General features: G+C 37.9%; 1 protein-coding gene across 2 annotated transcripts in view; it reads right to left on the bottom strand.

Annotated features, from left to right (window-relative positions):
• The window catches only part of GRB14 (growth factor receptor bound protein 14), a 46,560-nt gene that overhangs the window by 6,353 nt on the left and 14,856 nt on the right, over nt 1–25,351 (bottom strand). For both annotated transcript variants that reach the window (XM_018567855.1, XM_018567856.1), the window contains exons 2-10: nt 20,672–20,828; nt 20,065–20,186; nt 17,403–17,477; nt 15,734–15,871; nt 8,267–8,377; nt 7,988–8,083; nt 5,667–5,744; nt 4,213–4,329; nt 99–168 (exon numbers count right to left, since the gene is read on the bottom strand). In XM_018567855.1, coding sequence (XP_018423357.1) covers nt 99–168; nt 4,213–4,329; nt 5,667–5,744; nt 7,988–8,083; nt 8,267–8,377; nt 15,734–15,871; nt 17,403–17,477; nt 20,065–20,186; nt 20,672–20,828 — 964 coding nt within the window. The remainder of the gene's footprint in view (nt 1–98; nt 169–4,212; nt 4,330–5,666; nt 5,745–7,987; nt 8,084–8,266; nt 8,378–15,733; nt 15,872–17,402; nt 17,478–20,064; nt 20,187–20,671; nt 20,829–25,351) is intronic.

Raw genomic sequence — 25,351 nt, 5'->3', positions numbered from 1 at the left:
TATATATTTCCCCCCAGTACAATCTGGTATATCCCCACTAAGCCTTCCCCACTCCCGCTAAGCTTAAAAAAGTTTTAGTTCTAACTTAAAGTGCTTACCAAGGTTCATTGTGGAATTCTGAGAACTTGTATTGATTCCATGCACATTGATCCTACCACTGCTTTTCCTCTGCGAGAAGGAGAAAAATATTACTGTAATAAAATTAATTGATATGTGCTAAGATATTTCTCTTTAAACAGTCTATCAAAATACATGTAATTTCTAGCTTTGTGATATTGCCTACCACAACACCTGAATCTATTTCCTATGTATATGCTTTGTTTGGGGCTTGAGCAGGATTACACTCATGCCATCACTAGTGATAGTTAAACAATGAAAGTTCGCTCTGACTGAATCTCCTCCAAGATTCTTCTTTGTACATATTTCTCTTTTTTGTACTGACGAAATTGGTTTTGTTTATGTTTGCACTCAGTGGCGGACCTAAGGAACAAAGGGCCCTGGTGCAAGATTTTTTTTGGCCCCCTCAAAAAAACCCACAAACACAGAGCTCTCCTTCCGCAGCGCTCGGCCGGCTGTCACTTTGTCTCCTCCCCGCCGGGACACGGGGAGAAAGCAGGGATGTGCCGCTGTATCAACAGAAAAATGGCACTTTCGGCAAATATGTTTTGGCGTCCGATATATGGTGCATCCCTAATACTTTATATAACAATAGCATTTCTGTATAAAGTACTGCTGAGATTTGTAGTCCTCAGGAGGCGATTGCTTGTAAGTCATACAGCAATTGCCTGCTGTACTTGGTACCAAAGCGGTACCAAGAGCACGGCTGCCGAAGCAGCCGTGTTCTTGTTTTAACCACTTCTGCGGGCCGCGGTCTATAGACCCGGAAGTGGTTAAAGTGACATTAAAGTCAATTTTTTTTATCCCTCCACCCAATGTTAATGTTAGCACTTACCTTAACTGATGTTCTTAATCTAAAAATTAAAAAATAACTTTTTGCATATATCTACTGCTTGCTAGCCTTATATATATGCAAAAAAGCCGAAGAGTTTAATAACCCTTTAATACTCACCTGATCCCTGGAACGACCCACCAGCGCAGACTCCAGTCTCTCACGCTGTCAGAATATGCATACAGAGCATGTCGGTAACTATTTAAACCGGCGCGCTGTGTGCAGCTTCTGAGTAGATATGCTATTAGCATAGCGGTGAAGCCGGCTGCGCATTTTGCATGGCTCCCGCTACGCTAATAGCGTATCTTCTCTGAAGCTGCAATATCCCATACTAGCTGGATCAGGCAGACGCAGCCTTCTAAACAGGCACTGTAGAGGACCCACTTGAGGAGCGGCGTCCGGCGATTACAGAGCCGTGTCTGATGCCGCACGGTCAGTTCACCCCTGTGACCGGCAGCTTGTTGGGCCCCCCCAGGCTGAGGCCCCGGTGCGCCCGCACCGGCGGTAGTTCCGCCACTGTTTGCACTTTTAATATATTTAGGAACTTTGAACACTTGATGCTTGAATAGGGACTGTTTTACTAGCCCACTGAAAGTATATTTTTTTTTTTTGTGCATTATCTGTATTTAAAGTGTATTTCCACTTTTGCAGCCAAATTGGGATAACACCTATTTTTTATTTGTTACATATTCCCATTCACATAGCATAAGCTAAAAAAATATTTTGAAAATACTTCTTGCAGTTTGAATTGCTTTTCTTGGGTTAGGGTTTATGGGCTTTATAAGGATTACCATTTCTGCTTGCTTCTCATTCGTTTGTAATGTTGTATATTCATAAAGTTAATGAGAGAAACACAATCTTCAAATTTCAGTCCTAAGTACAGTAAACTCCCAGTTATCTCGTACCCATGGGGATTGTTAGATGTCGGATGACTGTAGTTTCCGGTTGCTTGAGAGTTACTATTAACTCTCAAGCAACAAACCCCCACCACATTCATCTGCTGGCTAGATTCTGCTATTGGTTATTTCTAATTGCCATAGCCAATAGGAGGCATACGTCCATTGCCCATTGTTTACAGTCACTTGCCAGCTGCAGAATCTAGCCGTCAGCTGCAGCAAGATGTAAACAGAGAATTATTTAGTGTCTATCAAGCAAATGGCAAAAAAAAATTGAGGGCATATTATTATGCCCTTGATTTTTTTTTTGTTGGTTGCTTTAGAGTTCTGGTTGCTTGAATGCCGGATAATGGGGAATTTACTGTATTTCTATAAGGACAGATTACTGTGAAGGTGCTGAAAAAAAACCTGGACTCAGCCATGTTGCCTGCTGCAACAAAACATCTAAAAGGTGTATGGGAACACATAACAAATATAGAGAGGATAGTAGTATATAAAAAGAACCGCACTATCCAGAGAATTCCAATACTTCAGGCTTTATTGAAATGCACAGTAAATCCAGCATAACAGTGAATAAAAGTGTATAAATCAGCAAATACCAGCACCGGAAACCCCCAACTAGCTAGAACCTCTCACATGTTTCACCCATAGGCTTATTCATAGAGAGGGGTTTTCTCAAATTTGACTGTATAAGTAGAAATATACTTTAAAGTGTATCTGTGTCGTCAATTAATTCGTTTTAAAAGAAGCCCTCATTCACTTTTGTAGCTAAAGGCTTTGTTGAGAAAATATGGTTGCTTCTACTTGGCTAAACGATTGAAGTCAACACAGCTTCATGTTATTTACTAAACTAAATGAGCATTCACTTTAGTGAACACTGACCACTTATTTTTTTTTCTTTATTAACCCCTTAATTCTTATAAACAATTAATCTCTGGATAACTTCTTTTCCAACCCATGTATTGCTGACATTTGGTAGATGCTTCCATGTGCTTTCGTCTTAACAATAGAAATGCCCAAGTACTTCGCTGTATAATTGGTGGATTTCTGCTCCTGTGCACTTCACATTATTTGTTTTGTTGGCTTTGAATTGTATTTTACCTTATTATTTTGAGGTTTCCTATTCCCTCATCAGGTGCCCTGATATATAAAAGACATCTTCTAAAATGTTTTTACAAATATGAGCTAAAACCTTTAAATCTGTACAGAGTTGCCACAGGATATTTTGTATTTTGCTCTCAAGTTCTAATCTCATTAGAACTGAAGCCTAAATGCCATCTTTGAAAATACGATTGAAAACTGAAAATCAGAAAGAGCAAAGTTACAAACGTATGTAAGCTGTGTTTTATCTTTAAAACTAAACTTCTAGATAAAAAATAAAACAACTCATTAATGCAGCTATTTATTCATTAAAAGATCATGTAACAAATATAATTACCTAATAAAAACATAATATGACAAGCTGTCACACCCAGATGACACCCTAGCCAACCTGTCAGTGCCTTAAAAAACAAGATATATTTATGTAGAATAGATGTATTTAAAAACTATACTAAAAAGAGCAAACAGTAGAACGCAGCAATACCAATGCCATTACTAAGTTGCAATAAAAGAAGAAATGAGTGACAAAATACAATGCTGTGCTGCTTATAGAACCAAAGTGGATCCAAGGCACAGAATCAGTATATGTATAAAAACTCTAAGCTGATAGATTCTGTCAAGCGGATGAAGCCTTGCCGAAACACATTCCTGACAGATGACCCAAAAGTAGGAGGAACCTTGGATATTCATCTGACAACAGACATGCTCCATCAGCATGACTACTCCATGGTCTACCCACACCAGAGTGGACATTCTACCACAGGCTACCGAGGAAAGTTCAGTTCCTACGTTTACTTGGCTTTTCTTGTTTATACATATATAACTGCATCACTCATTTCTTTTATTCATTAAATTTCTTTTTGCTAGACTATGCAGAGACACGTGTTGTGTCCTTAATTTTAAACAGAAGTGCCTCCATTTGTCTTGGTATCAGCCTCTGTAATACCCCACACAGTACCACTCAAGTATTACTGAGGGTAATATGAATGTGCTGTGTTTCTTTCCCTTACCAGTCAGCAGACTAAGTGGTATGTATAACCCAGTGTTCAAGACCACACTGTGCAACTGTTACAGTGGAGTTTCAGTATGTGGCTGTCCTGCCTGACATTTGTATTTCAGCTTTAAATTTAGCTGTTTGCCTTATTTTTAGCATTAAACTATTTTTGAACAAAGACATTGATCATTTTGTTCAAGATTCCATACAGAACAATGTATGAATGAAAAGAACATATTCTACAACATAGATCACAATGCAGTTACACATACCCGCCATAACAACCCTTCCTGAAGTGCAATGGACAATACTTCTGTGGGATTTTCTATGACTCTGCTTTTATGACCAGAGAAATCCATCGCCACAAGGGAGTTTTCTGATATGCTTCTCTATAAATGAAAAACATACATAAACAAATCTTTATTGACTTTATTATTATATGTATATTCCTTTGTTAGATTCAAAACATCACTTCATGCAAGGAACATACCCCCTGAAACCCAGACTGTATGTACAGTAAATGTGAGTAGAATATATATATATGTATACATATATATATATATATAGGGAGGGAGAGAGAGAGAGAGAGAGAGAGAGAGAGAGAGAGAGACCTTAACCAGATGCACACTTCCACCTTCTGGCTGCAGTGCTATCTGAAAGTATATTTTGTTACTGAAGTCTCCAGCCTGCATGTGAGTAAAATGATTTTTGAAGATTAAGGTTTCATTGCAATGTCCACTGTGGTTAGGGAGAGCTTGAAGTTCAAGATCCAGCTAACAGAATCTCAGAGATGGATATAAGCCAATTGGTAATTCACCAATTCACTAATTCTCTTGGGGGAGATAAAGGAAGGAATTTATGGCATTCCAGGATCTCCTATTGGTGCTGCAGATCACATGGTTGCTATATGCATGGCACTTTATATGGGTTAAAGTGGAGATTAATGTTTCTAGGGAGACAAGTGATGCCAGCTTTTAACTACATAAATCAGGGCTGTCTGCAGTGGTGTGTGGAAGGGGAGGAATCACACAGACATGTTACATGTTGGAATTTATTTGCAACAACATGACTGTTAGAGCCCTATGTTTCCACACAGCTACAGTGAGACTTTGTTAATGAAACAATTTAGATATAAATGCTGCGTCCTGGAACTCTTCAACTGTCACATACATTTCCCCTCTATCCCTGTTCTAGTGACAAGCTTTGGATGTTCCATCAAGTTTAGTCCAGGTGTTCATGGTCACCGACACAAATAGAGAGGGTGAATCACCCTAACGAGGACACATACAGCAATATACTCTAAAAGCGGCAGGGTTCTAACCTCTCAACTACTCCAACACTGAATAAACATTTTGACTCTGATACATTTTATTGTATTCATTTATTACAAAAAAAATATCATGCAGCACATATTAATTTGTGTAATTAATCAACAATTGGATGCAGTACACACCTAGAGACAGCAGTGACATGTGAAAAAAAATAGTTTGAGCTGGAAATATCCATCTGTTTCCCCATTGCTTTCTGTTGATAAGATGATCCTGTACATTGCTACCTATGGGGAGCTTATTAAAACATGCACAGGGCATTGATAGTGTGTTCTGATATTTCATTGCTCAAAGATAAACCCTTATATAGTGGGATGTATTATATCACTGACACCAGTCAGGAGAATACAACTAAACAGTTTAACATTTATTATTTTATTTAAATAAACAATATATACCATAGCCGCAAGATTCTGACTGCTTCCATCACTTTTTTGTTGTGGCCTCATATAATTTTGATAAATCTGTTTTCCGTGCTGAAAATAAATACAGACGTAGCATTAGCAATATGTTTTTGCTCATTATTATACAGTGAAAAACAATGTTTTTAGGAAAAGAATGCCAAATATATGAAAATAAACACCTTCTCATTTTCTTCCACACTCATTCAAAAGTCATGAAGTTATTTTTCAGTCCAGCTAGTGCACCAACCCGAAGTCTGGCTTTACATTGAGTTGCATCATAGAGGGTGACATTTCAAATCAGACTTGTTATCAGTTATGCCTGATTTGTAAATTCAACAGCAGAGGGTACTTAGGTAATCACCTCAGTGATGTTCACAATACCAGATGAGTTGGTTGGATCACAAGTGAATGTATACTGTTTGACCAAAAGTTTTTTGACACCTGAATATAGTGTGTGAATCTATCTTGTTATGCTTTACCTGCAGTTTCATCAAATCCCCTCTTCATTCTTTTGCTATTCATAACTACCCTAGCTCCACAATTGTACCGTTTTCCATTCTATTGCTACATATAGCAGAACAACCTTTAGTACATTTTAAAACAGAAATAAAGTCTGTCAATAAAAGTTACTATGAGTACGAGTTTTTTTGGCAGAACATACATACACACTCTATTTTGGCAAAATAACCTTTTTAATTTATTTATTTAAATGTCTATGAACACTGCATGCCGCTCAATTACTGCATGCCAGGAACAGAGCTTGGTGCTTGGAACAATGTAACTGTGGGTGAACGTAAGAGTTTCAACATCAGTGGCTGCTCAATGGCCAAAGATGAGCAACATGGAACTTGGAAGAAGCTGCGAGGAGGATGGCCGCATTGTCATAGCTTTGGCACTTTTATATTGTTTTAAAACAAAAATAGTATGAGTTGTAATTATCCAAAAAACATATAACTGACAGTTTTAAGCCTAGTTTTCAGTAAAATATCAAAGTTTCAATTGGATTTTGTCATGATAGAATGGAATACAGCACATATCTCAAAAAGGAAAACCAATAAATTAGAAAAAGATCCAGATGATATAGCTCACGAGGTACCCCGACATATATTTTATTGTACTATAAACCGAAGACCCACATCCATGTAAATACTGTACTGAAATACTGGCTTGCAGCCAAAGCTTGTAGCATGCCCCATACCTTCCATCCCTCTCCTTCATCCATCAATGCACGATATTTGCCTTTCTAAAGAATATCGACGCACATACTTTTCATTGTGGGTTCTAAAAGCCCTATGTGCATTGTAGCATTATAGTTTCAACTATTAGGTGTTATAACATATAGTTTGGTTTACTTTTTTTACTGACAAATTCAGAAAGATGGTCATAGATGGGCAATTTTCTTCCAAAAAAACAATGGACTGTGAGACATCTGCCTTGCACTGTTGCACTGGAACCTTGCACTTATTCCATGTACCTCAGAAGTGGAACACATCCCATTAAGCTGTTTGCCCAGGCAAACCACTGACTACACCAGCTGTTTTACCTACCCAAAGAGTTATATTTTTGCCCATCCAGTCCTCAAATTTACACAGCCAAGAAGATCGTACAGCCAGCTTACTGAACTGACTTTTCTATATTGCATTTAATTAATACAGTTAGGTCTCTTCCCAGCCTCCAGCACGTGACTAGGCAATAAAGGAGCAGCTAAACATTGCTAATATCATCTCTCTGCTCTCTTCCTGTCAGTGTTCTTGCCAACACATGTACATGAAGAGCACCCTAACTGGCCCCAAGTGTTGCCCCTCCCTCTCCTTGTCTCATTGCTGCTTTACAGGGAGTTACAAAAGCTAAGATCTAGAAAGATGCAAGTATTTATAGTAGATTCATTTAAAAATACTTTTAATTATGTTGTACAAAATACATAACTGCATTCATTTGTGGGTTTTTTAAAATATCTGCCCATAGTTCAGCTTTAATAGCATTCCTCTCTCTTCTCTTAGAGAACCAGGTAGAATCGGTTTCTTCGCACGGAACTGTAAAAGCTCTGACTGCGATAATGAGTGCTTTCACCATTGGAAGAACTCTTTAATACTCCCTGGGGTAACCCTAAAGAACTTGATTTCTACAGGAGTGTCCCACTTGACTTGGCTGTTTATGGCCACCTTAATTGTAATCCTGTTACACTAAAAGGTTTTTGGATGTACTCTCTTTCAATAGCTCTTTCAGTTTTCTTGGCTAAAGACTGAACTACAGTATATGGATAATCCTTACCAAATAAATATAAGAGAGCATGTGTATAACAGAGAAGAGGTTACCTTGTATAATCTAATTGCTGTCAGCCAGCAGATCTTACTCTCTTCAGTCTCTGCACACAGCAGTTTCATTTCCTTGGCTCCTCCTGTCTTGTTAGGCTAGAAGGCCACAGCACATTTTGATTAATGCATGTCTTGCAGGCAATACCTGTTGAAATAAAAGTCACTAAAATACTCCTACTTAAACAGCCAAGACATGAATACATTTTACCATGCATGCTCTACAATGAATTCCTGCATGAAATTCCTAAGCCTTACAGAGATAAAAGAATGAAACCGTACCTTGAGGCAGAATCCAAAGTCTGTAGGAGCCCCATAACTTTTTCTTGCAGACAGCAACATATATATGTTACTCTGGGGAAAATCACAGAAGAATTGCAAGTGTCTGGGTTCCTAAGAAATATAAAATAGACCAGTCTGTGGGATATGGTGGAGGAAATATGCACATCAAATGCTCTAAATTTGATCAAGGCACCTTTAAAGTGTATCTCTAGTCTCTAGTCTAGTTATTTGTTCATTTTTGGCATATACATTTCTAATGATCCACGTCATTTGGGAGGGGGGCATGGGGTTGTCCATTGCCTAAACACATTTTGCTGCAAGGTCTCTCTTTTTCTCATCTCATAAAGTTGGGCGGTATGAGCCAAATGACAACTTAGAGCTGATTTGCTAGGAGCTGTGATCACAGCCCTCACAGCTGTGAGGCTCAGAATGCTCACCATGTGTCACCCTGAATGATACCTGAAATGTGAAATATCTGCACTCAGGGTTGGCAACATATAATATCACCACAGGCCTGAAGGACAGATGGTCCCATCTCCCCCACTGAGTCTTCCCTTGTCCGTTAGAGAGATTAACCCTCACTATCTATACTGATAACTCTTTTCACTAGGTCAGAAAGGATGTGGGAATTTGCGGGGGGAAATCTGGAAGCCCCCCCCTTTTAACAAAGGAGCCCCCAGCTATCTACCCCTTCCCGGGGGAAATAATAAAGTGGTATATAAGTAAAAAAAATCCTTTATTAAAGCTACAGAAAAAAGTCCTGAAAAATCCATTGTTAATCACATAGTCCATCGATGTAGATCCATCACCAATCACCATGACCTGCCACGCAATTAATTTTCTCTGCTGCCACTATGACCCGCCACCCAAAAATGCTTTTTAATGCACTCATTAATGACAGATCTTCAGTGCTGTGGGATTGTAAACAGTTGAAGTCATTGACCATATTAAGCAGTTAGGAATCTGTCATTTAGTGCAGCAGGGAGAATCTCAAGGCAGCGAGGAAACATTGTCGGGCTGTGGGTTGGCATTATTGATGACTGACATACATCATTTAGACAATGTGATCAAGGATAGATTTAATAAAGGATTTATTCACAGTGTCGGTGCCTTTATCCACATTTGAGAATGAGTAATAAGGGGTACTCATCTACTTCTATAATAATTCCCCTTGGGAGGGGTTTTCAGATTCCTATAGGTCCTCTGCGCAATCCCCCACATTCTTTTTGGAGGACAGTATGTGGGCAAGAGGTTCTTGTCCCTCAACATTGACATCTTGTCTCAAAGGGGAGGGGGGCCGGGCTTTGCTGCCCAGCCTTATAAGGTGCCCCCGAATGTTGACAGGCATGTGGGGACAGGAAGCGGGGACCGCAGGCAAAAGCCCAACTTTTACTGGCTATCCAGGCTAAATGACTGGATATGAGTCTGGTTGGAATTTTTGGGGAAACCCAACACATTTTGAATTCATATAATGGAATATAACAGAGAATAAGAGCCGAAGTGTGAATGGTGCTGTAGGAAGGAAACGACAGTTGATTTTCAGATATCCTGTTATCTGGGACTCCATGTATTTAAATATGAAGAACTCAGAATTTTTAACTCCTGTTATTTAATTTGTCATCAACTAACAGGAAAACAACAACTTTATATCTTTATATAGACATTGATCATTATAAGTACTAGCATTTGCCTGCAACTTTAAAAAAAAAGATGTGGTTGAGAATGTAAATCCGTCATGGAGGAATCATTGCCAGCTGACTGCTGAATAACCCAGGCGCCATGGATTATTAAACAGGCAATAAGCACTGTTTTCCGCCAACTGTGGGTTGTTGTAAAGCAACACATCCCTCACAGTATTATGTATTCATGTTAAAGTTTTACTTATAAAGTTTGCAATTCGAAATTTCACCCTTCTAAGCAAAGGTTGTGATTGCAAACAACAGATCAATGTGCTGCAACTTTCTACAATGCACCTGGAAGCTGGCAATGTAAAAATTAGTATGGGGTGGAATGACCAGGGTTTATATGTTAGTAGATTCTTACAAATAGTTTCAAGAAGAGTTTCAGATTCAGTTAAAAAAGATGATATACAATTGCATAAATATGTGGTAATATGAGCAAATACATCATTGTAGTGAACATTTTTTGTGCCTGATGAACTCTGTCCAAGTGTTCACAATTTTAAATTAGCTCCCCTGATAAAAATCGGCAGCCAGAATTTAGTTATTTATTGCAGCTATATATATAGTGTTGTCTTACACAGCTCTTTACATATTGTAAATCCACCTCAACCCCTGCCCTCAAGGAGCTTACAATCTAAGGTCCCTATCTCACAAGGACACATACTAAGGCCAAGCTAGTTAACCTACCAGCATGTCTTTGGAGTGTGGGAGGAAAAGGGAGAACCTGGAGGAAGCACAAACAAGCACAAGGAGAATATTTCAACTCAATGCAGTCAGTGTCCCAGGATTTGGACTGGGGACCAAAGTGCTCCAAGGCAGGAGTACTAACCACTTAGCCACTGTGCTGCCCAGAATAATTAGTTGTTGATATGAGTCATGGTTGCTCTCTAAGGTGAAGGAAGGGAGTTATATAAGTTCAGTTCAGCTGCAGCATCTCCGATACACAACATTTACTTTCAATGTACTGTATGCCTTCTTAAAAGGGACTATTATTGATGCTGCTATATTCACAGCATATTCTAGTGACTGAAGTGGAAAATCAAACGTAGGGAATCAAGGGTTGCATGCTTTGCTCTATTTATATATGACTAAGACTGGCCTACAGTGACATGTAGAGAAGGAGGGAGAACCAGGCAGGATTGTTGTGTGTGTTTTTATTTTTCTCCATCACAATGATTGTTAGAGCTATGTGGATCCCAAAAACAGTGAGGGTCCATTCAAATCTATCAACTGCATTGTAGTGCATTAATGAGTGTTGTATCAGGGCAGCATATTCATTTCAAAGGCCTGATAATGCACCAAAACACAGCCAAAATTGTACTTACACCATTTTATTAATGCAGCATACCACAGCATGCAGCATATGTAGAACGTTGCAACGTGGGTTTATTGGTTTCGGGTGCCATTTAAAATAAACAGCACTGTATCACACCGCAGTACATAGACTGAGATAGCGCACAACAATAATAGTACTGCAATGCATTGGTCTGAATGGACCCTTAGTGTTCTCACATGGAGTGTGTTGTTGTGGCTGTATCTCTCCTACCTCCATAGTGAATCAGCCAGAGTTTATAAGTGTTTAGGTAGGTCTATCTATAATCAATCTTTATCATATGAATTCTTTAACAGATCATTATTGGATTAACTTCCTGAATACTAGGTTCACATGATAAAGAGGCTGTGCTCCATTTAGATACTATACGGCACACATACATGTGCCCCACCTCCCCCGAGTGGGGAAAGATTGACCAAGATTCCTCAGTTTTGTCATATTCTGCATTCATGAAAGGCCTGACACGATTGGGTGTGTAAATGCGGAATACCCCTTTAATGTTTTTTCTAACAGATCCTTCCATTTGATGTCTTGCTAACTCCTCTAACTCTCTTTCTGACTGCACAGGAATGGAAAAGAAGTGCTAGTCAGATTATATTAATTGTCAAAGTATTTTAGGCCTGAAAAGGGGATGATTTTTTTGTGAATCCCGTCAAATGAAACAGACTGACAGAAGACTTGCAGTATTCTGTGTGAAACTGAAAGTATGGGGAAGAGGAAGGATTCTTCCGGTGTTGGGGAGTCTTCTAGGAAGATCTCTGTGCCCCACACAACTTTGAGGAGCATGTGGACAATATGTCACAGAAAATACAGGTCTCATCATTGGCTTCATCATTGGGAGGGTGCTTTTGTTGTCAATGACAGGCCCATTTGTTGTCATGCAATGGCAACAATATGAAACAACACTCACAGTGGTTCCTCCTGTACCCTGAACAATCCTGCCTCTGAGTGTATAAATTTAGCATTGCACATGCAGTAAATTGTAGTGTATGTGTATATGCTAAATATATATATATGTATGTATATATATATATATATATACATATATATAAGCCCAGTCACAGTGGAGGTCTACACCTGTACTGTGCATGAGGCGTGACTGCATTCGAGCAGGAACACCAGGACCCTTTGGTTGCCCCTTTCCGCCTGACATCGTGACATCTTGTGTCCGGGTTTTAGTGGCCTGAAGCCCAGACACAGCACATACAGGACTCAAAACCTGAACTTTCTGGGTGAATCCTGGACAGGTGACAACTCTACTTCTGTTTTCTTAGCAAGAAAAATAGTTTCATTAATGTGTTATAATAATGTGTAATAATGTGATCATGGTTATTTTGAATTATTTTATGGATGCCTTTTTAAGAAGACCTATGTAATGCTTAATTTGAGCAAAAAATCCACGTGGTGCTGAATTGATACAAGTTCATTAACATCTTTTAAAATTAAAAAACGTGTACTTAAAAAGATAAAGGTTCAAAAGAACTTGCTCTGAAAAAACTTGCTTTTTAATGATGTTTGTTCCTATCTGTTTTCTAAGATAGAAGCTGAGTAGTCTGACTTAAAGATAGACATGTTTTATAAATGGTTACCTCTGTATGACTTGAACAGTTTTCCACCTCTGCTATATAATCTGTGACTCTAGGAGTTGGCATGTTTTGTTAACTTCCCAATTTTGTATGAGTAATGTACCAGTCCTTGGGATTGCTTGTTTATGTCAAAAACAGGTCAGTCTTTATCCTTGACCTGTGGCCCTCTGAGTACAGCAGGTTCATACAGAAGGGAAATATATATATAAATTAGAGATTATATGGTGTGATGGAAGAGCGTTTAAGCCCTGCTAGTTAGACCTACTTATGTTGGTTAATTCAGTTAAAGTCATTATTGTGATATTCTGAGAATATGGGTATATTGCCAACGGTGCTTGGCATTGGGAAAGAGTAGACAACTCTATACTGTCTATATATTGTTATTTTATCAATGTGATGCAAAAATCTGTCGTACACATGAGGTGTACTTTGTGTGTGTCTCTCTCTCTCTGTGAAAAGGTGGATGGTTTTGTTGTCTAGATGCCTCTGTGTGGCATTGTGCAGATGACAGACTGAATTGCACCCACCTCTCCTCTTCCTTACCTTCCAACCATGGGTCTCTGGTGTATCTAATGGGGAAGTGGGGAATGAAGAGGTTGTTTCCAATAATAGTGTGTCAGTGGCATAAGTACAGCCATCATGAGGGGGCAAAGGAGTAGTTTTCAAAATGATTGTCTCTAGTCACCAACCTCTTTTTGCAGGCTATACAATACAGATATTTATTTATCTCTTTAGCAGTATCACCCTCAGAGCTCTTGGTTGTCCCGGCCAGCACCAGATTTAATTACACTGAAAGCTTCTGAGATGATTGTCTGTACTGTTGCCACCTGCCTTTTCCCCCGACTCCCTCAAAGCCATAGTATATGGACTATGCTGGCAGCTCTCCTACTGCCTGTCCTTGGTTTAAACACACTTCATGTTTAGATCAATGACAGTATTGCCAGGTACCTCAGAGAGAGTACTACAGCCAACTTTGTATTGTTCTAAATATGTTGATCTAAATTTAAGTTGATCTAACTAATATCATGTGATTATAAGTAACATATGAAGTAAAATGTATTTATATATGAACTAGTGCCTATCTGGAACAGGTCTGTTAATGATGCGATTGAATCAGACCTGGTGCTGATGTAATAGTGTCTATTCTGATGTACAGATTGAGAAAAAAAAAAAAGTTGATTTATTGTAACTTGAAACATTTTGAAAGTGTGATTATTATTATAAAGAGAGAGAGACCAAAACAGTCATTGAAGATACGGTATGATTTCCAAAGTTTGTTAATGTTGTTTCACTAAGAGACCAAAGTTAATATAACGCTGCCTGTTTTTTACATCCTGATAATTTCTCCCTAAAGTATTCCATTCACAAACATTCAAGTGTATTTCCACTTTTGCAGTCAAATTTAGGAAAACCCCTCTATATGTTTGTTATGTGTTCCTATTCACACAGCATACTGAAAAATAGCTGTTTAAAGACATACTTACCTTTTTAGATGTTTTATTAAATCAGTCAAGATGGCTGATTCCAGGTTTTTCTTAGCCCTTTAACAGTGGTCTGTCCCAATGGAAAGTCTTGGGATTGAAATTTGAGGATTGTATGTATCTAATAAGCTTCATTAACATACAATGCACTAGCCCCCTCTGAATGAACAAGGCCCCTCACCCTAAAACACCCCCTCCTAACATTTAAAAGAAATAAAAACAAGACGAAATCTTAACTCCTAAAACCCTAACCGAAGTAAAAGCGATTTGAACTGCAAGAAGCATTTTTTAGCTTATGCTATGTGAATGGGAACATGGAACAAATATAAAATAGGTGCTATCTTAAACTGGCTGCTAAAGTGGAAATGCACTTTAATATTATTATTGTGTAAGTTGTTATTTTATCTTGTGAAGTGTTATTTTATTTCCACACTGAAGCCTGTATTCATCTTTAAGGGGTGATAACCTGGGTGGTAGCCCTTGTGAATCAACCTTAACCTTGACTGAATAACATTGAAATTATATAATACTGTGAGTGCTACTTTATGACTACTTAAAGAGCAGGATAAATAAAGCACATTATGCTTCTTTGTGAAATGAAATCTAAGAGATATGAGGTAGATAAGGTGTGGTATCTGGAAATGATACCAGGTCAAGGGAAAACAGCTTTGTGAATAAGTATAGGTCTTCTTGAGAATGTATGTGTTGGTGTATGTGGAAGTGTATTCTGGGATGGGCAGAGTCCTAGACAGTTTAAGGAGTTGTAACTGAGCCACTATAAAAGGTTGTAAAATCAGCTTTAACCCATATGTTGTCCCCCAAACTTGTGCAAAGAAAGTATGTAGCAAGAATAAAATGGACAAATGCAAATAAATTAGTACTTATGCTTATCTGGCACACACTTAGAAAGCTTACAAACTGAATAATTTTCTGGGAAGCATCAAAGACTACAATTTGTTTTCCTCACACCTCACATCTTTTGGAGCTTTGACTGGACTTGTAATGCAATTGAGTCATGCACTAACTGACCTGCCTTCCCAAGTGTTTTTGCCAGGTCCTTACCTAAAGAACACTCGACGCTGCCTCTGTATGGGAGTCTGAGAAATGATCAAGCAGGACTTTGACAAGCCTCTGCAGCCTACTGGGAAGGTCTTTCCCAGATCCTACTGACAACTGCAACAACAGTCAAGCTTGAGGGTAAGCCTGCCTGGATATGCGCATCCCACTGCAAAAGAGTTCCAGCCTCGTTCTGAGTGGAATCATTCATTTACACTTACTAACATTTATTAAGGAGAATACCACAAAATAAAGAATATGTTTATCTTTGACATATTTGTTGTTCATTTTACTTTGATTCAATGTGGTTATATAAGAATTCAAGGTACCTTTGATGTTCCTTTTGTGGAAAAGTACAATCCTGAACGTCGTAAAATGAAAAATAGTTTCTTCCAAGATTTTTTCCCTTTTTCTGCCATATATAAGTAACTGTGGATTTCAGGATACGTGCTTGTACTCAATAACATCTAAAAATATGAAAAAAGATCTAAGCAACATGCATCCAGTTGTATGCCAATACTCATAACTAATAATCTGCTCAGATTGTTCTTGCAATGACTATGTCTAAGTAGCCCTTTTTTTTTACAAGAGCAGCATTGAGTTGGTAGGTTAGTTGTTATTCATTACAACTTTCAAAACGCTACATAGTCCCTATATAGTTGTACAGTTCATCTGAAGAACTGGATAATGTGTAGCTCTTCTGCATCTTATTGCTGCTGATCACCTCCCACCTCTTTCAGTCACTTACTGTCTATATGCAATCACTCCAGCTTCAGCTGCACATCATTGCTCTAGACCAGTTCCCTGATAGTGGCAATGGAGGGCTATGCCTGTGCAATATGTGCCGACACAATCACTTGTAGTCTCCCCCAGGGATGCATATGAAAGTGTGCCAATACATGAGTACAATTGGGAAACAGCTTTTACCCTAAAGGATATGAGGACCTTCTTGGCAGGAATACAAGGTATTATTTTAATTAAATTGGCACATTTTCTCAAGACTAAAAGCAACTTTTGAAATTCTGCTAATCTATAAAGTCACATATAAAAGTTTAGTGATTGGATTTAAGTTAAAGTTTGCACAGAACATAAAATAGTCAAAGCATTGTCTATCCTGTAGGAAAGTAAATCTGCTGTTGTTCATCATGGCTGCTACTTTTAGGGCCATGCAACCCATAAGGCCAGTGAGGCAGCACACATGAAAGCATGGTTGGATGTGACATAAAGGCCTTTGTGACATAAAGGCCGCTATACCAAACACTCTTACCTCAGTGCATGTTTAGCCCTGTGTACTGAATGTTCACCCCTCAGGGATGCAGTGTTATTGGTTGTTGGTAGCCATCTGTGCAGCGTCCAGGGGGATTTAAGTAGGACTCAGGCCTACAAAAAAGTCCATATTAAATGTTAAGAAAGCCAGCAATGTGAGTCATGAAGATGAACACATATATACATCATCACTGCACCTCGGTATTACCACAATGAATGCTAACACAGATGTGGTAATCTGGTGCTATGAACCTCTGATTTGCTTGCCTTCCCAGACTTAAAGTGACTCAGAAGTTAAATCTTAAAAATGCATTCAAGTACCTTAACTATTAACAAAAATGTATGTTATTTGTGTATCACTAAGCTGTAGATCTTCAAATCATCTCTGAATTTGTGCCGACACTGTCCTTCCTTCTGGAGGGAGGCTACTTTACAACACACACAGGGACCATGGGGAACAAAAGTAGCCACCCTCCAGAAGGAAGGACAGTGTCAGCACCAATTCAGAGATGATTTGAGGATCTACAACCGAGTGTTACACAAATAAGATACATTTGTGTTCACAGTTAAGGTATTTGAATGCATTTTTTTAATTTAACTCCTGAGTTTAGTGTCACTTTAAAATGTAACTTCTAAGTTAACTTTCATTTTAAGAAAGCAGTATCAATATTTAAAGCAGTGGCAGTCATCTTTGAATATAACTGTGCACTACACTTCAAGTCTACTCCTTACCTTTAGAATGTCCACAGGCTTTGTTGTGCCATTCATTTCACTGGAATAGGACAGCATTAAATCTGGAAAATAGTTCTGGTAACATGAAATCATTAAATACAAATAAAATCATGTAATCTAAACAAAAAAACTCACATATTTATAGATTTAGAAAATGTATTACATTGCATTATCAATGCATTTATTGCCAAGGGCAAGTCACAAAGATTCTTACACAGGTTATCACTCCTTAAAACATCACAATAAAATCAATAAATAAAAAATATGACATTTGCCTGGCAGTAAGTTTTACATTTTATGAGATGTCTATCGTAGAGGGCATGAAAAGGAGTCATTTGAGGTGGGGAAAAAAGTCAGGTGATAAAGTATTAATTCTTGAGAAATAAAGGTTTTCAGTGGTTATATATTCATTTAATTTGAAAAATATTAATTCCATACTTATGTGATACTTATGTTGTTGCGTGAACATTTCCATGAGAAAACTTTTGGGATTTAAAATAACAAATGTAGTTAAAGTACTAGTGCTGCTCACTGAGAAAGAAAGTGATGGGAAATACTTAGGGCTGTCATTGGAACAATTGGTGAGGCCAAATCTTTCAATGGGAAAATCTGTTCTGGTGATTACCATTTGATCATACGATATGGCTCTAATTAGCAGAGATATCTTAGTGGCAATACAACACTTCCCATAGTGTCAGATAGAGAGCCCACAGTACCACCCATAAGTCATCAGTAATTTTCAACAACATTAATAAAATTCTCATAGGGTTGACACTAAAAGCTACTACATAGTAAGTCCCCTAACATTATTTATTATGCAACAGCTTTCACTGGCAATCTTGCTAAATACCTGGTGGTGCCAGGACCTCTTTAAAATAGCTTACACATGTAAGTGTACTGACCCTCAAGTGTACCAACAAAAATATAGAAGTATCTCCCCAGCATAGTCTTGCTGGACTGTAGTATGGACATGTACGTGAAATTTAAGCTATATCTTGTTTACTTAATTTCTACTGAAAATTAGGTGTATTATTTTTATGGTACACTGATTTCCAAGATTTTTTATGGTGAACATTGTTATATTATTTCCCATATTTAATACAAATATATTACAACATAAAGATCTAAACTATACATCCAACACCATATGATTATTGTACTGTGATTGTAGAACTGTTTGTATTGTGCAACAATCATTCTCTTTCCATACCTGGTGTACACATTACCAGGTTAGATGACTTGTCAGCTCTATTGATACTAAGGGGGTGATTTACTAACCTAAACACACGCACGCACCAGGTGCGTGTGATTTTCACACAGCAAAACGTATTTATCAACCAAAAAGTCTCTAAAAGCATATTTCCACTAATGCCATATATGGAAAAATCATGCCCATGATGCATATATAATGCTGCTTCACAGTTTAGACAAAAATGGTTAGCTCATGCATTTACATTCCTGCATTCATCAACGCAAGCAACACAACATAGAGCTAATTTACACAACATCACCTTGCAATTCATGCTTGGCTTTGCACAACACACCTGCTGGATGTGTACACACTACAAAGGTGTTTAGATTCCACCCGTAGATCATGCTGGGAGGGAACACACTACAGAGGTGTATACATGTTTGTGGTGTGTTTATAAGGTTAGTAAATCAACCCCTAAGTGTGTCTGCTAAAATGTAAATTGTTTTAGAGATTTGTGTATAAAAACATGCCAACATTAAAATGTATTGCTGCCTAAATCAATCAGTCAGAGTCCTTTTCTGTTTTTTTTTTACATAGCACACTCTTCATACATAGGCCCCAAAACTGTTGTGCGTACAATATGTGGAAATGAGAAAATGGATCTCATGAGTAATATAGGAATAATGATGGTTATATATTTACAGAGCATTATTAAATACAGTTTACACCTCTTGTAACAATTCTAAAAGATACTCATCAATTATTTGATCACGTTGACAAGCAACCTTAGGGAAGAAATGGAACATACAATTAAATGTTTTAAAAAACATTGCCCATGAGCTAAAGGTAGAAAAGTCCAATTGGCTTGCTTTAACTCTTCCATGGTTTGTTGCACCCAAATCGTCTGGGCCTTTCAAAATTATTCTGATGGGGACTGAAGCCTCTTGCCAGTTATCACTTACCCTCTGCTTTACAATCTTTTGCCCTTAGATGTTAACTTCCCTGCCTGTAATACATCCTGTTAACAGCTTCTTGTCATCAGGAGAGGAAGTGAGTACAAAGCTCCCCAATATGGGCTGCAGAAAGCCTGCCAAAAATGTTAATCCTTTCCCACTCTATCCCACTAAACACTTGCTTCTCAATAGAGATTCACATTAAATTAGAACTGTGGCCAGGCTATGTACAATAAAAATATTTAAATATTCTTAACAATCAGTGAATGCATTTTAAAACAGTGGATGTATCAGTGAGAACGTGTTTTAAAGATAACTTACTGCTTTTAAAATAAGCAAATATTTGAATGTCTATAGCCTAGCCACAGTTCTTTTTTAATAACAACCATCATTTAAAAATGTTCTGATGAGCTAACTACTGCTCAATCAGATACAAAATCCAGGTTTCAGGTATGTTTAATGATGAGCTCAAATGCATATTTACATGTACTCTTCTCATTTACAGTATGGATCCTACCTCAGGATTTTTGAAGAATTCATATTTTGCATAGTATTTTCTGACACAGAACCTACAATCCTCTTCCATGTCCCACTTTGACTGCACTTCAATAACCATTTCATGGTCTTCTATGATTCTTTCTGTAAATAAAACATATCTTCTCATATTAACTGTTCTAGCTTTTTTAACCATAGTGCATTGCAACGTTAAACAATTTGTGTCTCTTGGTAAAAAGAGACATATTGGGGGTATACATTTCCTATTGCTTAGAATAGTATTGCTGTTGTTTTTCATATATTCCTCTGTGCATTATCATCAAGAATAAAAAAAGAATAAAAAACAAAATTTGAATTCATTTTAGTCAAGTAAATATTAATTATTCAATATAAGTGTGTTGGATTTTAATTTACAGGCTTTGATCAGAGTTCTAGGAAACTTTTCAAAAGTTTTCTATGGTATCCTTCATTGGCTTTCCTAAAAAAAAAAAAGCCTCTTTAACAGAACCAAACAAAACTAAATGAGTAAGTGCAGTGACTCTCATTCCTCTTTCCTCTTCTACCTATTGGAGTGTTTATTCCTAAAAGAGTAGATACAAGTGAGGACAAAGATGTGAAGGAAATCTAACCTAGGCAAAGTGTAGAGAGCTGTTCGAACATCGTCCAGTTCTGGTCATCAATGTAATGGTTCTTATGGATCAGCAGTTGACACACATTCAGAGCCGTTATATCATTTGGCACTTCTATGGCCCTGCTAGTACCATCCTCATTGAAGACTTTAATCACCTGTGATAATAAAAGGTGTATATTTAAAGTTTTATTGTTTGAATTATAGTGACTGTTCCAACCAGACATTTTCATGGGGTTGGTTGGTTCTTATGTAAGTGCAAACCTGGAAGTGTAGAAAATATATTTATTATATTATATATTAAGGAATAATAATATTTTCCTGCTGGCCCTTGCTTGTTTGCAGTCTTTGAAGCTTTCCACCTGCCTAGGCATACCAAAAACTGCTGGCTTATTGCCAAATCTCCAGGACCTTAACAAAAATATATAAACAGAGACCACAGATATCAATGTCCATAACATGCATCACAAAGTTTTACACAGAGTAATTATGTCACCCATCTCTTTTTGGATTCACACTAGGCCTGGCATGGTTCGTACAAGGCCTGGCATGGTTGTAGCATATACCAGACCATGGTTCTATACCTTTCTGAAAATTGCAAATGATCGATGTTGTCAAAAGTCATCCAAAACTAAGAAAACAGTTTTGAAGGATTTATCCTTGAAGACCTTGGAAGCAATGAAATACCCTAAAGTGGTAAAAGAAAAGGTAGGAAGGGGTGAATACTTTAAGATGATTGATCATAACCATCTAGGGGGCATTTCCTGAAAAAAAGTCTATTTAAATTGACTTACATTGCCCATTGCAGGTCAACGTACACACAAAGTGCAACATGCAGAATAAAATGCATGATATTGCATCTGGTGGAAAATTTGGGTAATGGTCATGCTTACTTATCCACATTGCCCAGGGCTGTCTAAGCTTCTGTGTGGTCAGCACTTCTGGGTGCAGTGTCTGGATCTGTCCCCCTTATAACAAGTGGATTTGCAGGCTGATATTTGTCAAAAAAACATATTTTACTCCTGAAATATGTTCATGCAAGCATTGAAGAAAGTTGTTTTTCACTTACTGTACCCTTACTTATTTTATAAATGTTTAGCTAACAAAAAACAAGGTTGTGCCAATTGTAGGGTTATTAAGAATACGTTATTATACCTAAATAGGATCAAACTGAGCACCTCAGTGCAAAGTTAAATGTATCTCTTATTGTAGTTGTGATAGTTTGGCAGATAAGCAAAAAGCTTTTACGTCCATATTTTGGAAATTTCCAAAATAGGGAAGGCTACCAAATAAAGCTACACATAGTATAAAATGTATTATGCCACACAAATTTAATATTTTGATTTCTTGATGTTGATTTGGACTTCATCTGTACATTTTTTACTATCTATAATCCATGCATTTTTGTTTGATTAGAGATCAATGTCCTTCCATTCATTGTCACCTTTCTCTGTAGAAGCGTGCTGATTGTTGCAGGAAATACACGAGCAAGTAAAAACTAAATAAGATGTTTTGATAAATTTAATCTTAACTTGATACATATTTGCTTAAAGTCAAGATGATGCTTAAAATGGTTTGTCTTATAACAATATGTGACTCACAAAAGGACAGATTTCATTATACTTTTAAATGGATGCTGTTACAGAGTAATCATTTTTAATCTTCTGCATGACTAATGATGGAGGCATACCCGTTTTTAGGTAAAACATATAGCAAGGTCCCTTCAAAGTTCCATCTCCTCTTCTTTGGAAGTTATGTTCTTTATATGTTAAAGTAGATGTTGGTGCAATGTGAATTTCTTGGACGATTATGAGGACATATTCAGATGTAATGTCCATAGGAATGTCATGATAAATATGACATGGGGATACAGAGATAAAGTAAAACCCTGTAGATGTATCTGAGTAAATCTAGTATTGATAACTCATCAGAACATCTCATGTTAATGAGTACATTGTTGATTATGTATATGTCCAAGATCTTGACAACAATCAGATGAGTGTTAAAGAGTACTAACCATGTCATCCTTTGGGGAGAGCTATTAATTCTCTACATTGTGCTTTGCACCCAATATATGACTGTGCTAAGTACGCAAGTGCAGCTAGAAAAAGCAAATGTATACAGGCTCCACCAGGCACACTGTAACATGAACCTTGTATTTTTACTAGCTATAAGCATACAAATGCACTTCACACTGAACTAACTCATGAACTTGAACAGGTGTTGTTCGTGTGCCACAGATGACTTTTAGTTCCCCTCAATTCCTAACAAAGCAGATTAGTTCTTAGGTTCAAAACTGTGTACAGTTCTTGCTTTTTTTTTTCTTCTTTCTGACCTTGACATTCTCATTTCTCTACTCCTGTCATTGTCAGATATCTTCTCAGAGCACCACAATACAGTACTTGTTTTGTCCTAGTTCCGGGTGACATGTGTCAAGCAGGGAATGGTGTACTTAGTCATACCCAAACACAATATAAGCCTTTTATTGCCAGGCTCCCCCCACCCTTCTAGATCTATTTTTTCTTTTCTTGTTTCACCTTGTTTAATTTAACTGATTAGTAATCTGTGTATAGAACTGCTCTGTTATTCCTTCTGTTTGTCTTTCCTAGTTTTACTAAGTGAAGTAGTGTAAGCCCTAAACTCAAGATGGAAATACTAGATATGTAAGCCAACCTAAGTAAATACATATAAAAACTGTAACATAAGTATAATATATGCATTCATCTAAAGTGAAAGCCTTGCTTTCTTCATTTATAAACAAATAGGGTACTCCCAAAGGCAGACAATAACTGTACTGTAACTGTGAAGAAGCAGTATATTCGTAGCAGTGTCTCATAAATTCCAGAGCAGAGTATTTTGTACCTTATGAAACAAATTATGTTGGAGCCTCTTCTGGTTCTTGCAGAATGGTAACTGTAACAGAGGAGGCATAGGAGGACTTTGACAAGGGACAAATTGTAATGGCTAGAGGACTGGGTCAGAGAAACTCCAAAACCGCAGCTCTTGTGGGATGTTTCAGGTTTGCAGTGGTCAGGATCACATAAACCGGTGAATTAGCGACATGGTCAAGGCTCATTGATGCATGTGGGGAGCGAAGGATGGTCCGTGTAGTCCAATCCAATGGAAGAGCTATTGTAGCTCAGATTGCTTAAAAAGTTAATGCTAGTTTTCATAGAAAGGTGTCTGAACACAGTGTATCACAGTTTGTTGCATATAGGGCTGCCTAGCTGCAGATTGGTCAGGGTGCCCTTGCTGCCCCGTGTTCACCACCAAAAGCGCCTACAATGGGCTTTTGGGTATCAGAACTGGACCACAGAACAAAGGAAGAAGGTGGCCTGGTCTGATGAATCCCGTTTTCTTTTACATCATGTGAATGTGTGTCACTTACCTGAAGAGATAACACCAGGATGCACTATGGGAAGATGGCAACCAAGCGGAGTCTGTATGATGCTTTAGGCAATGTTCCACTGGTAAACCTTGAGTCCTGTCATTCATGTGGATGTTACCTAGACACGTAACACCGACCTAAACATTGTTGATGACCAAGTACTCCCCTTTATGGAAATTGTATTCCCTGATGGTGATATTGCGCCCTGCCAAAATGCAAAAATGCAACACAACAACGACTTCAAGGTGTTGACTTGGCCTCCAAATTCTCCAAATCTCAATTCAATGGAGCATCTGTGAGATGTGCTGGAAAAACAAATCCGATCCATGGAGGCCCCACCTTGCAACTTTAAGGATCTGCTACTGATGGCTTGGTGCCAGATATCACAGCATACCTAAGTCTAGTGGAGTCCATGCCTCGATGGGTCAGGAAAAAACGGGACCCACTTAATATTAGGGGGGTGGTTATAATGTTATGGCTGATCGGTGAATATATATATATGTTTTCTTTTTTTTATTGCACTCCCAACTAAAGCATAAGGGTTGATTCAGTAAAGGAAAATAGGCTGTTCACTTTGCAAGCAAAGTTTCCCTTACCATAGTGAATGAGGTGAAGCTATGCTTAGTTCCTTCATTCAATCATGTGGAAGCAACAAAAACAGTTTTTTGCTTTCCTTACACATAATTGAGTATTATTAGCAAAGTCAATGTTAAGCTAAAATAACTTTGCAAACTGAACAGCCAATCTGTATTTAGTAAATCAACTCCACTGTCTCTAGTAGAAACACTACTGGCATCAGTAGAATCAAGAATATAAGCAATTAATCTCTCCACGTGCTCCTCAAGGTGGGTTCTATCTAGGTTTGTGATGAACTGAGCTTCTACTGCCAAACTAATTGCTCTGGGGTACCCTTCTACTCTTGTGCAGTCAAATAGCCCAGACATCTGCAATGTGAACATGAAGGTTGCTCTCTAAAAGGATTGTGCCATACATGAATTGCTTAACAAGGTACTATGCTCTTCCATAATAGAGCAACATATGTTCCCACTCCTCACATAGCAATTTTGCACTTCTCTCTCTGTTTCCATGCCTTTGCATGCCCACATCTTCCATTACCTCACCATGCATAACCTGCCTGCAGACCATCTACAGTCATGAGAACTTGCCATTCCTTTACATCATCCTATGAAGTCAGAAATGTTAAAGAACAGTTTGCATCTACACTGACCAACAAAACAAAACCTCAATACAAATTCAGAATAAAAAAAATAACAACCTTTACTGTGAATGAAT

This window comes from Nanorana parkeri, unplaced genomic scaffold (assembly GCF_000935625.1).
Source record: "Nanorana parkeri isolate BGI_ZX_2015 unplaced genomic scaffold, ASM93562v1 scaffold1105, whole genome shotgun sequence".
In the NCBI taxonomy this organism is placed as follows: Eukaryota; Metazoa; Chordata; class Amphibia; order Anura; family Dicroglossidae; genus Nanorana; species Nanorana parkeri.
This window is presented reverse-complemented; position numbering and strand designations above follow the sequence as displayed.